This window comes from Eufriesea mexicana, unplaced genomic scaffold (assembly GCF_001483705.2).
Source record: "Eufriesea mexicana isolate 0111107269 unplaced genomic scaffold, ASM148370v2 scaffold14421, whole genome shotgun sequence".
In the NCBI taxonomy this organism is placed as follows: Eukaryota; Metazoa; Arthropoda; class Insecta; order Hymenoptera; family Apidae; genus Eufriesea; species Eufriesea mexicana.
The window spans coordinates 96,892-110,984 of record NW_016921875.1 but is presented as its reverse complement, the minus strand read 5'-3'; the positions used below and the strand labels follow the sequence as shown (position 1 = coordinate 110,984).

Sequence of the window (14,093 nt, the reverse complement as noted above, 5' to 3'; positions counted from 1 at the left end):
ATATTTATGGAAACTATACCTGTTAGGTATAAAAATTAAGAATCGATACGGGTAAAAATATGGTTGAATCGTTTGATCTAAAGATCTAAGGATAAGGAATTTGAATTTCAATGTGTAAAAGGTATGACGTAATCCATAGTTTAACACCTCGAGTCACTACATTCAAAGGAAATTTTGGCCCTAAAAAGGGCCGATTGTATTGTAAGTAGCCTAAATAATTTAAGCTCTCTCTCCACGAATACGACGAGCCAGCTGAATATCCTTTGGCATGATTGTAACGCGCTTAGCGTGAATGGCGCACAAATTGGTGTCTTCGAAAAGACCAACGAGATACGCCTCGCTAGCTTCTTGCAGGGCCATGACAGCTGAACTTTGGAATCTCAGATCGGTCTTGAAATCTTGTGCAATTTCACGAACTAGTCGTTGGAACGGCAATTTTCGGATGAGAAGTTCCGTGCTTTTCTGGTATCGTCGAATTTCACGAAGAGCGACGGTTCCAGGCCTATAGCGATGAGGCTTTTTCACTCCACCAGTAGCCGGTGCACTCTTGCGAGCAGCCTTAGTAGCCAACTGCTTACGTGGAGCCTTCCCACCAGTTGATTTACGAGCGGTTTGCTTGGTACGAGCCATTGTCTCTCCTCCTTAGAAACGAAGTACGTTAAGATAATATAACGATGCGTCGAATATATTCACACAATGTGCAATGCGTTGTTCGACTGCTGATGACCCCTTTTTATACGTTGCAGCTCCCGCTCGGTCGTCTCTGATTGGCTGCTGGTCAGGCGGTGGGGAGTTACTCTGGAGTTAGTATAAAAGGGGGCTGCAAGAGACTGGAGGCACACATTCGATTGTTGCTGTTGGAGTAATACGCATCTTCTAGTTAATTTTTCATTATGACTGGCCGTGGAAAGGGAGGAAAAGGATTGGGAAAGGGAGGAGCCAAGCGTCATAGGAAGGTTTTGCGTGATAATATCCAAGGTATCACGAAACCAGCTATCCGTCGTCTTGCTCGTCGTGGTGGTGTGAAGCGTATTTCTGGTCTGATCTACGAAGAAACGCGAGGTGTACTAAAAGTTTTCCTAGAAAACGTTATCCGTGATGCTGTTACATACACCGAGCACGCTAAAAGGAAGACCGTAACGGCAATGGATGTCGTTTACGCTTTGAAACGCCAAGGCAGAACTCTCTACGGTTTTGGTGGTTAATTGGTGCTGCTATATTGCTGCATTTATAAACACAAACGGCCCTTATCAGGGCCAACAATATTTTCAAACGTATGAATCCTCTCTGTCTCAATATAAAACTTACGTATAAATTGATTCAAGCATACATGAAAAATGTCTGCCATAACACGAATTTAGCATTTCTTTCTTACTCATTCCTTATCTCTATTCTAAAATATTTCAAATATAATTCTTATATAATTGTTTTATTATAAACGTTTATATTAGCTAGCTTTGTTCAACAGTACATATTTTCTATTATTGAAGTAGTAAGTTTAACTGATTTATTATTGAGGAATTCGTAAAATTCTAAATAGGAAAATATTTAGGATTGTGACAATGAAATTACGTGTGTATATAAAATGTTGAATGCTAACTGTATATTTTATAATCGTGTATCGAAAAGGTGAATTCTAACCTCTTTCGGGATGGAACAATATTTATAGTTATTTCTATTTAGTATATATAAAAGAATTTTTATGTAAGTATATAATTTGTTATTCTTCTATTACCATGAAACTGAAATTTTGAACATTGATTAGAAAATACTTTTACAATCTGAGATTTAAAATTTTCTATGTGACGCATATGCATATGCATCTCGATATGACTTACATCTTGCAACTTGATTTTCTAATTCCCGACCTGATTATTTTCCAGTTGTAAATTATGTAGAAGTAAAACCAGATATACGTAGATAAAAATTATTTGAATTTTATATACCTTATTTTTAAGTAAGTAACATTTATATATGAATTTTAGGGTGAAGATTTTGAAATACGTTATAGTACATACTTATGATACTGTATAAACTTGTAGTTATAAATTTACATGAAGTTATTGTGTATAAGCTTATAATTAAAAATACTGAATGAAAAAGGTTGGTTATTTGAACGATATCTCAATAAAAGAAGTCTTGAATTAAGAGGAATATGATCAATTTTTGTTTTCCATCTTGGATATTTCTACAGTATAGCGCTTCCCACTTGACAGCTGATAGCTATGAAATACTTTTCTCTAATGAGTTATCTTTATGAATGAAATCATTTGAATAAGCTTTCAAAGCCATTGCATTTATATTTGTGCGTAACTTTTTCTAACTCGTGTAAAAAATTATTTCATAACGTCATACTTATACATGTTTTGTTTGTGATATAGGTTATGTTTAAATTTCATATAAGGTTAAGAAATAATTATTGTTTGCTAATTTTATGTTATATTTTTGCAGTCTGTTATTGGGAAAAGTAATTGACTAAAATGTCAGATGACGAAGATTTGGTATACGTTAAAAAACAGAAAACGGTTCATTATGGATCACTCGAAGAAGCGGAACGTGCTAGATTGGCGGCTGTGGCGGAATCTTCTGAAGAGGAAAAAGATGCCACGAATTTGGGAGATAATGTCAACGCTGCTTTTGCTTTGGGAAATATACACATATCGAATGAATATATGGAACTGGAAGATGAGATGTCTAAAGACAGACAAGCACTTTTAGAAGAATTTGAACGTAGAAAGAAAGCTCGTCAAATTAATGTGTCTACAGATGATTCAGAAGTAAAGAAAAATTTGAGACAATTAGGAGAACCTATTTGTCTTTTTGGAGAAGGACCTGCAGATAGGAGAACAAGATTAAGAGAATTATTAGCCAATTTAGGTGAAGATGCAATTAAGAAAAAACACGACGAAGAAGAAAAGCCTTCTCATCCAATTGAAAGGGATACTGAAACAACATGGTATCACGAAGGGCCAGAATCTCTTCAGATAGCACGTTCTTGGATTGCTAGTAAGTATAAAATTAATGTTTTGTATTTTATTGTTTGTTTGTTTGTTTGTGTGATATTATTTTCATTTATATTACAGCATATTCATTGCCTAGAGCAAAGGCCAGACTGGATAAAGCACGGCACGATTTGGAGCTGCCAACAGCTACACGTACAGCACGCCGTCAAGAGTTACTAAAAAAATTACAAGCATTGACAATTTATTGTTCTCAAATTGGTGATACTAGGCCAATTTCTTTCTGTCAGTTCAGTCCCAATTCCAAAGTGCTTGCTACAGCTTCATGGTCAGGGTTGTGCAAATTATGGTCTGTACCTGACTGTACTTTGTTAAGAATTCTTAAAGGACACACTTGTAATGTTGGCTGCATTGTTTTTCATCCAAAAGCTACTATTACTGAAGAGGTGGTAGGGGAAAAAGCTGGACAGACTTGTATCTTGGCGTCCTGTGCTTCTGATGGTATATGAATTTTTTATTGTATCAAGAATTTGCAATATATAGTTCAGTAAAGTATTTCCACTGCATATATAGGAACAGTAAAATTATGGAGTGGTGGATATGGGGAGGAACCCTTAGCTGAAGTTGAAGGACACGAGCCACATAGAGTTTCAAGGTTAGCATTCCATCCATCTGGTAGATTTCTTGGAACATGCTGCTACGATGCGTCATGGAGACTTTGGGACTTGGAACAGCAAGCAGAAGTTTTACATCAGGAAGGTCATGCCAGAGCAGTGCATTGTATTAGGTAAAATATTTAAAATTATAAATAGTTCACATAGCAAAGAACAAAATGTTCAATTCAATTTATAGTTTTCAGGTTGATGGTAGTGTAAGTGCTACAGGTGGTCACGATTCCTTTGGTCGAGTATGGGATCTTCGTACAGGACGGTGCATAATGTTTATGGAAGGTCATTTGAAATCTATATTTGGTATCGACTTTTCTCCAAACGGATTTCACATAGCAACAGCGAGTGAAGATAATACTTGTAAAATATGGGATTTACGAAAAAGGTCTTGCGTGTATACGATACCTGCCCATACTAACTTATTATCAGACGTGAAATATCAAAGGATAGAAGGACAGTATTTGGTAACTTCATCGTACGACAATACTGCGAAAATATGGTCGAACAAGACCTGGCAACCACTTAAAACGTTACCAGGTCATGACGGTAAAGTCATGTGCGTTGATATTTCCCCCGATCATAAATTTATTGGAACCAGTTCATACGACCGAACGTTTAAATTGTGGGCTCCTGAAAACATGTAAAAATTCTTGACTGAATAAAGTGTAATTTAAGGAAGAACATACTTCAGGGAGTCAGCTTTAACGATGCATGTAAGGAAACTTCATTTTTGTATTATAGGAGAAATAATAAACATTTATTCTTTATTATTTGTCCCTCAAATATTATCACAATATCGTTACGTTTACTAGATCAATCGAATATTAGACTATTATTATGTCGATCTTCACAAATTAACGCATTGCTTTCGATAAGAAATATTCACTATCGACAACAGTGACTGAGATTAATAAGTTCTTGAACTATTCGTGAAATTATTCTTGCTATTATTGCGATTGGACTTTGTACTTAGAAGTTTGCTGGCCGATTGCAGTTTTGCGTCATTCCCGATAAACATAATTATACGTAATTGCAAAAAGATACCCGTGCCTATTTATATCGAACGTTCCTTTCGAAACCGATTTCGTTTTCCATATTTTTATTGATTTTTTTACATGTACTCTGTAAACGATCGTGGCATCGTTAACGAAACGTTGACATTGTTAACAATCGATTAAATTTAGGAAGTCCGCAGGTAGATAGATAACTTTATAATTGGTGTCTTGATTATCTAAGATCGAGGGAACTTAAAATGATACGTGCAAGTTCTCGAGTTGATAGTTCAGCGAGAAGTTTTGAATATAACTGAGCGACTTAACTAAACATCGATCGAAGCGACTGCGAATAAGAGTTTCTCTTATGCTTTTACATTATTAACGAGTTTCGCAATAAGTTTCCAGAATACTCATGCTGACGCTTCTTTCTTCAATGAAAAATCATTTTGCATGTACAAGCAATTCTTATTGTTACTTCGTTTCCCTCTTACGCGCTTTTTAATTCATATCATAATTAGAAAGGAACATTGCGATGTAATAAAATTCCTGGTGCAAGTAAAAATTGACCGACGGTATATTTATATAACTTTAAATTAATCACGTGGTACATTGCTTTTGTTTGATTCATAATTTTAACATTCTTTGGTTCATCGAAGGATAGGACAAAGTTATGATTCTACAAACAACGTGTTCTGCTAAAATTACATTTACGGTTGTAGCTCTTACAGATAATACTTATTCTAAAAGAAAATTAATTCACTTAATAAGCGCAGTATTTCTACTTCTATTTTAGAAATAATCCACGTACTTTTGTTCATTCCAATTTCTTTTGCTATGTTTCATCGATATTAAACTAACGGCGAATCAACAGTAACGATTCCATTATCGAACAGGAGGATCTCGTCGAAGAGATATTCCTTTCAGCGGAAATGTACACATTACCGTTTCCACCTGGTCGAATTTTTAGCTATTTGTAAACATTTATCAATGAACGATCGAAGGGTGGAGAGAAAGGTACTCGTTACTCTGGACAAATCGAAAATGGAGGTCGAGTGACCTTTCCCTCGTTCCCTTCGACGTAGAGTCCACCGTGCAGTGGAAGCGAAGATTCCGATATCTCCGGGTGATTGCAACGAACCTCATGCCGATTCGTTCAGAGGTAATGACTGATGGAGCCAAACTTTGTCGCCACCCTCTGCGAAATCGGCAGCTGCGTGACCATCGCCGTGCAGCACCCATTTTGTGGTCAGTAGTCCGTCTACTCCCACTGGACCACGTGCGTGAATTCGTGCGGTGGAAATTCCGACCTGTTAAAATATTCATTGAAAGGCAGCACGATTAACGCAAAAATCTATACCTCGTTGAGATCTTGAAATCTCCTGTAGTAAATAAAAGATTCGCAGAATCGCGTAATGATTTTAGCAACTTACCTCGGCACCGAGACCGAATCGGTATCCATCAGAAAACCGAGTACTGGCGTTGTGGAAGACGCATGCACTGTCAACTTCCCTCTGAAAGTGGGCTGCTTGTTGGCTGTTTTCGGTAACGATGACATCCGTGTGCCCGCTGCCGTATTTGTGAATATGATTTATCGCGTCATCGACGTCTGACACGACCTCGATCGAGCACTCGAGGGCGCCATACTCGGTCTTCATGCTCTTCGCGGCTGGCGGACCGAATGTCAATTGCTTCCTCAATTTCGGTCCGGAATTGACTTTCACCTAGAACGTGAGGTAGCTATGAGTAATCCCTTGTTCCAATATCTTATCATTAATCCACTTACTCCTTCCTTCTGCAGCATGTTGCAGACATCCGTGAAGAAGCTACCCTTCATGTGGTTCTCGTGAATAAGCAAAGTCTCCATGGCGTTACAAGCAGCAGGGTAATCGCATTTCGAGTCCCTGATGATTCTCAGAGCTTTCATCAGATCCGCGTCCCTGTCCACGTAAACGTGACAGATGCCCTCTGCATGTCCCAGGACGGGAATGTGCTTCGACTGTTCCTGAATGGTGCGAACGAGGTCAGAGCTGCCTCGAGGAATCACCAGGTCTATGTGCTTGCCCATCGACAGCAGGTCACCGACGTCCTCCCTGGTCGAGATGAGGGATATCGCATTGGCAGCACCGACGGTGCTCAGTGCCTCCTTTACCAGCTCCATTAAGTACCGATTGCTGTTGGCTGCTTCCTTGCCGCCTTTCAGGAGAAGCCCGTTGGCGCTGGACATGGCCAATGCTGCCACCTGAGGTAGACTGTCGGGTCGCGATTCGAAGATCACCAGCAGCACACCGATAGGGACGGTGATTTGTTTTAATTCCAGGCCCTCGGCCAACTTGGTCCTCCTGAGCACACGGCCAACTATCGTTAAAGAATCGTTGGCAATTTGCCGCAGTCCAGAGCTCAGAGATTTCAGTTTGGCGGGCGTTAATGAAAGACGAGAGAGCAAAGCCTTCGCCAAGCCACTTTTCTCCGCCTCCTCGAGATCCTTCATGTTGGCGTTCAGAATTTCCCTTTGTCGGGATTCCAGCAGATCAGCTAACGTGTTGATGCAGCTTGCTCGTTCCTCCGGGTGGAGAGCTTGAAGAGTTCGACTTCCGATTCGAGCTGGAAATTATTGGTTTTACATTCCAGCAATTTTTCGCAGGAATTTTGAAGCTGGGAAGTACTATACTATAGACGATCTGACTTTGGGTATTAAGACGTAGACATTAATATATATTAAGATGTTAAACGGTGTTCCGATGGTCTGGTCTGTGGAGGATGTTTGGCGCCACGACGAGGAACGTTAAATGTTTAAGGTGATTCGTTAATTTTGTCTTTCTCTATAAATCTAAAAATTAAAACGCGAATAAACCATCTCGAACGTTGATTTATTTCCCGAGCTTTAGTCCCAAGTACCTTTTCTATCCCGTTTCGTTATCGAGATTTTTCTTAGAATGTAATATCGAGAAAGAGGAAGAAATAGAGGTTACGTCTGTTCAGTGGATAAAATTGATTATTCTCGAAAGAACTACAGGGTTCGTAACGCGTAGTCTATTCAGTGGAATGGCCGCGAAGAATATATTAAATAAGTTTTAATGGAATCCGATGCTGATAAAAATTACTCGAAGTAGTAACGAGAATGGAAGGTATTTCGCTCGGAGAAGCTCTCGAGTTAAAGGAATATTTAACTACTTTTCTTTTCACTTACTTTTTCAATGGCCGACCACGTTGACCGAAAGTTGTTGGAACGAAATATATTTCCACCGAATAATGTGACATTTTTCTATATCTTAGGGGAGCGCGGTATGTGTCGCGGATAATTGTACAATGGCCACGATACAGTAGCCGTAAGCCGTTTCATTTCTACCTTCGATAATCGATGACCTATATTTCTATGGTCGGTAGAACAAAATAACGCTACTGACCGATCCCTCTACGAAAAAATTATCTCGTACAAACGCAATAATCTTCCTACGGCAACTTTTTCCTTTCAACGGAAACTAGGAAAAGCGAGAAAAAGAGAAGGAGAAAAAGAAAAATGTAACTTCGTCTTACTGGTTAAAAGTCCAACCATCGGAGTAACTTCAAATTCGCTGTTTGCGACATTTTCGAACCTCTCGCTATTCCTTTTGCCACATAACAAGCTCGGAAGATATAAAACTTTGCCACAGGATAAAAAAGCGTTTTACCATCCTCAGCGACGACTTCCACAGGCGTGGAAGTTTCGGTTGTCTGCGTGAAGAATGTACCGATCTTTCTTCCAGACAGGATATACTCAACAGCCTTCTCTTGTGTTCCGTTACAGATCACCACGGAGACACCTCGATCCAGGGCCCAAAGCGCTGCATTAACCTTCGCGTCCATGCCACCGGTACCGACCTTTGACTTCTGTCCAAACTTGATGGTGTCCCTAAGGTCCGTGCTGAACGTATGCAGCATCTTGGCTCCATCTTGCCACGGCGGTAAATTATAAATGCCGTCGACGTCGCTCATCAAGATTAACAAGTCAGCCTGGATCTCAGCGGCCAACATAGCGGCCAAGGAGTCGTTGTCTTTGATGGAAATACCTCTTCTACCACCGCTACCGGCCACTTCCTCGTCAACGTGCGGCGGTGGTGAGACCGCGTCGTTGGTATTGATTATAGGTACGATGTTCAAGCTGAGTAATTCGCTCAGGGTGCTGAACAGGTTCTTACGAGTTTCCTCGTTGTAGAAGTCCGGCTTGGTGACCAACACTTGAGCCAGTTTCACGCCATACTGGGCAAACATCGCGTCGTACAGCGACATCAAGCCCGACTGACCCACTGCGGCTGCTGCTCTAGGTTCCAAAGGAGTGCCTGCGTGAACATTAGATCGAAATTACCGTATCTCTTCGTCACTGGAGCGTTGGGTGGATGTGCGGTCAGCAGATCGTGCGTGGTACAACAAACGGTATCGTTGGGTAAATGGTTTTTGCTTGTACTCTTATGGTCTTTTGGAGTCGGTCCAAAATCAGTTGACCGCTCATCCTCGTGTATCGATAGCGCGATTCGAGCTCTAACAATTTTCCTCTTTTCAGGAATTCACGCGTGACGCAAAAGAGAAGACGATAGGAAGTTATTTTTCCACGATATGCAGAGGTTGGTTGGTTTTCGGCTAATCTCAATATTATCGCGAGACGATTAAAATGATTCGATGAACGCGTCAGCAAAGCGGCTGGATAAAACACGGGCAGCATCTTGATAATTTATCGTGCTCTCATGATCTCGACTCGACGTGCTTCCCTTGCCAAAACGTGTCAGGAAAGCCGGAAAAGGTCGACGACCATCCGACTTCGCGAACACGTTTCCGTGAGAGTAATAAGAAACAAGGCGGCGCTATTTTCCCAGCAATTTCTGTCTATCGCGTGGTCGATCGTCGCTTTCCTCGAAAGGAGGAATTACCGCGAATGTTTTCCCGGGCAAATAGAATTTCGAAGGAACTGCCGGTAAAAGAATTGGGCGGCTCGCGGTTGTTAGTTTAACCTACATAGGAGCACCGGACATTGTCAAGTTGCCGAGGAGTCCCTGGATATCCGAAAGTACCTCGGGGACGCCCCGACGAGTCCCAGTCGTGAACGGTCTAGTGTTCGTACTTGCTTCGAAATTTACGAGCCCCTGTATCGATTTCTTTCACACGACCGTTACGCGAATACCCGCGAAAAAGGAAATATCCTCGCCTTGTTAACGCGAGCAAACAATACCGAACTATATCAGCGAATCCTCCTTTTTAAGCAAATCATTTCCCTGACAAAAATATGAAATAGCTAAATAAGTAAACTTTACGTTATTTAACTTTTGTTCGCGAATCTTGTTTCTACTATAACGTTTCACGAAATCTTGTGTATCTCTGTATTTCACGTGTACGCGTACACGGTGCGCGACAAAATGGTGTCGCATATACCATGATTTTCACCGAGTCTCGTGGAACCTAGAAGTAGTGTTGGCGAAAAAAGAATTTACGATTGCAAATCAATTTTGATTTTACAGGGGAAGCTTAGCACTACGCCAAACGCTAAAAATTATTGCCTGCGCTATCATTTTGTGGCGTACTGTATGCACGTGTACGCGCCTACAGGATTCTTGTGGTATCAATCGATGCGACCGTGCTTCATCCAGGGAAACATCTCACGATTCTCATCAGGCCAGCAGATTGTACGTTTTCACTCGGAGAAGAGGATTTACATTCGGGCAATTTAATCTTCATAACTCGTCGGTATTATTCGGCCGATCGATCCACCACGGACGATTAAAACAGCGGCTGGGCATTACTCTTCTCGCGTTTCGTGTGACCATTGGCGACTCTTGTAATCGTGGTTAATTATCGGGTCGCGACGGATGAATTCGCGAGAAGTATAGGCGAGGAAACACGAAGACCTGCCGCGAAGGTAAATCCTGACACGTTCTCGCTACACTCGAGACTCATTAGCGCGCGAGATATAAAGAAAACGGGAGCACGAGCAGAGGCAAGTAAGTGCATAGAACGGCAGGATCGTGTACTCTAATTTGCAGTTAGCTGATAACATTCTGAGAAACGAAATTCATGGTGAAACGATCGCATCTCGGGTCGAATTACTGCCGGATATCCAAGTCGTGGCATAGAATTCTCATCGAACACGATACATCGGCCTCCATTGTAATGCGAATCGTGCATGAGGTTTCTCGGGTTTGCGTAGCTGCAAAGTGAATCGGAATCATCGACAAATTCCGCGATCGAGCGAAAGCCAATATCGATTTACTTCACCCCGATAGGCAGAAGTCGGCGAACCCAAGTGTCCGTAAGTTATTTTTCTGCGTTTTGTACCACGAAAAATATTTAAACATCGAATAATCTTTGATTGTTTAATTACAGATGGCAGAGGAGGACGATTTAGACGAGGTAATAATTCGTTACTGAGGAAATTTAAATGAGATCTTATTTTCAGTGGAAAGGTTGCCGACTTCTGATCCAGTAGAATATTCCACGAGTTCGTCGCGAGGAAAATAGTTTGAAATTGGTTTCCGAAACGGGGAACAGCGAGCGACTTGGATGTCTCTGTTAGTAAACGAAGAGAGAAGCTTGTCTCCATTGATGACCGTAAGTAGTTGACGTGTATGCGTAGAATTATACCCGAGCGTTTTCTCATGTGACCGCCAGGACTCAGCGTCTCCCTCATTGATAAGGACATCAACAGTTCCTGGGCTAGCTTCTGTTTGCCGAATGCGACCGCTCCGCTAGTTACCATAATACATTCACGACCTCCGTTTTGGCACTCGGCTACCTGTTCGACTATAGACGCTAAGCGACCCAGTGCCAGTCCGTGTTCGTCTTCCCTCGTGATAACGGCGCTACCCAATTTCACCACCAAACGTCTCGTGTACGTCAGCTGGCTGCGATCGTTGAACATCGCTGCTTTCCGAGGCCCCTCTGTCGACTGTAATTCGCTATGTAAGTCTATTTACCTGAATTTCCTTGCAAAATTAACCCTTTCGCTACCGCCGGGACCATTCGAGCCTCAGCCGTTTTATCAGTATTATACAGTATTTGCAACTCATTCATATACGATTTCTTGCGACGTCGTATGGCCAACTTAATCGTATGGACTTGCTTCTTCTGACATAATGGGACTAAAATTTCTTAACCCGTGTGTGTCGCGAGAATCAAGCGATGACGCACATAGCCGTCAAACGCAGAATAAGTGTCGCTGTTGAAATATTGGTTCAAAATGTTTACGAATATATTTTAGTTTTTCGCCAATTTAAATTTGCAATTTAAATATTAAATGGTAACAAAATATAGTCGCCATGACACGAAATTCTGCCATGTCTCCGTGACGGATATAGTCGTCAAACACACTTAACTGGTTAAATATCAAAGATGAGATAAAATTTTGTTATTCGCGGTGAAATATCTCGGCAGCGAAAGGGTTAATTATTTTATTTGTTCAATTTTACTCTATTTACTCTATCTCGCGAGTAAGCAAATCGCTTCCACCCTTTGATCATTATGTTTACCATTTTGTACGACCCCTCTCGCGTCGAGGGTCGAAATGTTCTAACCGTTTCCCCGTGTTGTTCGTTGAAATGTGCGGCGTGTATCGTAAGACGCGTTATTCATCAAGGATAGTCATTAAAATCTGAAGCAAAGATCTTTCCATTTGCAAATGGAAAGCCTCGAACGATTTCTATACTTTCAACCACCGCTCTCGCGGTGACGACCGGTCGCGATGCCTCGCCGCGTATCTCTCTGTCCCAGGGTGAGTTAATTCGCCTCCCCTAATTCGTCGTTTCATCGAACAAATTTATTCCTCGATTTTTACCCGCAATTCAGCGAAACACCATCGCGGCGACACGCGTCCTCTCGTATCTCGCGACGATGTTAGGGGTCCTTTGATCGCTTCTTCAAACCGACCGCGTAATCTGCTATCTCGCGAGTCTACGATCGTTTAAGTTCTCCAATGTTATCTTCCCGTGCAACACTTCAATCGAGAACGAAAAATTTCCGGCTGCCAATTTCCATTCGATTGCCACTCGACATACTTTCTCGCGTACACGTGTAACCTCTTCCCGGATCGATCTATCGGTTACATAAAATTACAGATCTGTTCACGTGTCCATGGAGCCGAGTTAAATATCGTGGAAAATGAGGTTCGTTAACGCATCGACGACTGTGCACGTGAAAGGTCTCTCGTTTTCCAAGCCTCGAGAACCGGACGAATGTGTAGGATCGCTCGATGAGAGTAAAAATATTTCGCAGCGCAATATTTTCAAGATTTTTTTTTACACCAGATATATCGTGTTTTATATTTAACTGGTATAATTTCAAATTGCGCCGTTTCCAAAATGTTTGTCCATTTATATGACTATCACGGGGTTCGAGGCCATGTATCCTCGCGTCAAGATGGACGCAAGTTGAGATACTAGGGGTATGTAAGAACGCATGATTCAGAGGGGTGGAAATGAAAGAGGGGAGAAAAATGGGAAAGCGATCGGGCAATTTCGTTTCCGGTTTAATGGCATTTTCGTCAATCTCTGTTGACGGAATTACACCGGAATGAATAATTCATTCGAAATGAAAACGATTGATCCGACAGCGACATCTGTTTTCCACGTTTCGTTACGTTTTCGACTTTCCCGCATTTCTTCGTCGAGTTTCCGCTCCCACTCGAATACCACTCGCGAGGCAACGCGAATTTCTCCCCATCTCGGAAGAATTTTTCGAGGAATCGTCCTTCGGTGACACAACGTCAATTCCGGATTCGTCTTGACGCAGATTCTGCCGGTTTCGCAAGCGAAAGATTGCCGATTGCGCGCTGTAAATCACCTCGCACCGCGTCTCTTATCTCCGTTTTCCAAGACGCAGTTTCTTTTCAGTCATAATCAATTCCTAATTCTAACATTCGCGATGATAAAGTACGCGATGACGCGGACCCAACGAGATCGCTGGATCTTCGCGAGTCTTCATCGACCTGTTGATTTCGCTGGACCTGTCGACCGATTCCGATATCCCTATCGATTCCGATCTAGGTCGACGACGGGATCGATCTCGAAATAGAGGAGAGCACGCCACGCGAATTATCGACGATCGTTTCTCGTTACCACGCTGCCAGTGTCGTGTCTGGATCGTGATTAGGTGTCAATTGATAAAACGCGATACTTATCGGCTAGTGGATGCCGGTCGTGGAGAAAATGTGACGACGAGGTGGCACACGATCCTCTCGGTAAACGCGTGTTCGAAATTTCCCGGAATCGATCTCGATCACCTTATCTCCTTTGTTTTGACGTAGGGATAAACAAGCGTTAGACTCGATAACCGCGCCATTGCTTAATTTGTCGAATTCCTTTTATTATATTGACAAACCTAACGCGATCGCTTTGAATACGATATATTGGCATTTGGATCGTGGATCATGGATCTGGCAATGAGAAGGAAATATTCCACGATCGAGACTCGTTACGTGCAAATGACACGGAAGAGCGGGATGATTGTACGAA

General features: G+C 41.8%; 4 protein-coding genes across 5 annotated transcripts in view; 2 read left to right on the top strand and 2 right to left on the bottom strand.

Moving 5' to 3' along the window:
* Nucleotides 1-179: 179 nt before the first annotated feature.
* LOC108553955 (histone H3) lies at nt 180-673 on the bottom strand. Its single transcript, XM_017909057.1, has one exon. The coding sequence runs from the start codon at nt 628-630 to the stop codon at nt 220-222; it is 411 nt and encodes a 136-aa protein (XP_017764546.1). The 5' UTR covers nt 631-673; the 3' UTR covers nt 180-219.
* A 220-nt stretch (nt 674-893) lies between these two features.
* Nucleotides 894-1,338, top strand: LOC108553959 (histone H4). The gene has a single exon (XM_017909061.1). It carries the CDS (start codon nt 894-896, stop codon nt 1,203-1,205), a length of 312 nt encoding a protein of 103 aa, XP_017764550.1. The 3' UTR covers nt 1,206-1,338.
* Nucleotides 1,339-2,470: 1,132 nt separating this feature from the next.
* Nucleotides 2,471-4,304, top strand: U4-U6-60K (U4-U6 small nuclear riboprotein factor 60K). Its single transcript, XM_017909053.1, has 4 exons — nt 2,471-3,006; nt 3,084-3,461; nt 3,534-3,747; nt 3,813-4,304. The coding sequence occupies exons 1-4, from the start codon at nt 2,481-2,483 to the stop codon at nt 4,270-4,272; spliced, it is 1,578 nt and encodes a 525-aa protein (XP_017764542.1). The 5' UTR covers nt 2,471-2,480; the 3' UTR covers nt 4,273-4,304.
* An 871-nt stretch (nt 4,305-5,175) lies between these two features.
* Nucleotides 5,176-14,093, bottom strand: part of P5CS (Delta[1]-pyrroline-5-carboxylate synthase) — a 10,127-nt gene continuing 1,209 nt past the window's right edge. Inside the window, exons 2-6 of one of the 2 annotated variants that reach the window (XM_017909065.1) lie at nt 11,230-11,533; nt 8,292-8,939; nt 6,407-7,224; nt 6,054-6,344; nt 5,176-5,930 (exon numbers count right to left, since the gene is read on the bottom strand). In XM_017909065.1, coding sequence (XP_017764554.1) covers nt 5,763-5,930; nt 6,054-6,344; nt 6,407-7,224; nt 8,292-8,939; nt 11,230-11,533 — 2,229 coding nt within the window. In that variant the 3' untranslated portion in view covers nt 5,176-5,762. Of the gene's footprint in view, nt 5,931-6,053; nt 6,345-6,406; nt 7,225-8,291; nt 8,940-11,229; nt 11,534-14,093 lie in introns of those variants that run through there. The other variant, XM_017909066.1, reaches the window with a different exon arrangement.

What these genes read in the sequence shown, in the direction of transcription:
- LOC108553955 (XM_017909057.1), bottom strand. Translation starts at nt 630, where the DNA reads ATGGCTCGTACCAAGCAAACCGCTCGTAAATCAACTGGTGGGAAGGCT.
- U4-U6-60K (XM_017909053.1), top strand. Translation starts at nt 2,481, where the DNA reads ATGTCAGATGACGAAGATTTGGTATACGTTAAAAAACAGAAAACGGTT. An exon ending in AGCACGTTCTTGGATTGCTA is followed by an intron (nt 3,007 to 3,083) that starts GTAAGTATAAAA and finishes TTTATATTACAG; the next exon opens with CATATTCATTGCCTAGAGCA. An exon ending in GGCGTCCTGTGCTTCTGATG is followed by an intron (nt 3,462 to 3,533) that starts GTATATGAATTT and finishes CTGCATATATAG; the next exon opens with GAACAGTAAAATTATGGAGT.
- LOC108553959 (XM_017909061.1), top strand. Translation starts at nt 894, where the DNA reads ATGACTGGCCGTGGAAAGGGAGGAAAAGGATTGGGAAAGGGAGGAGCC.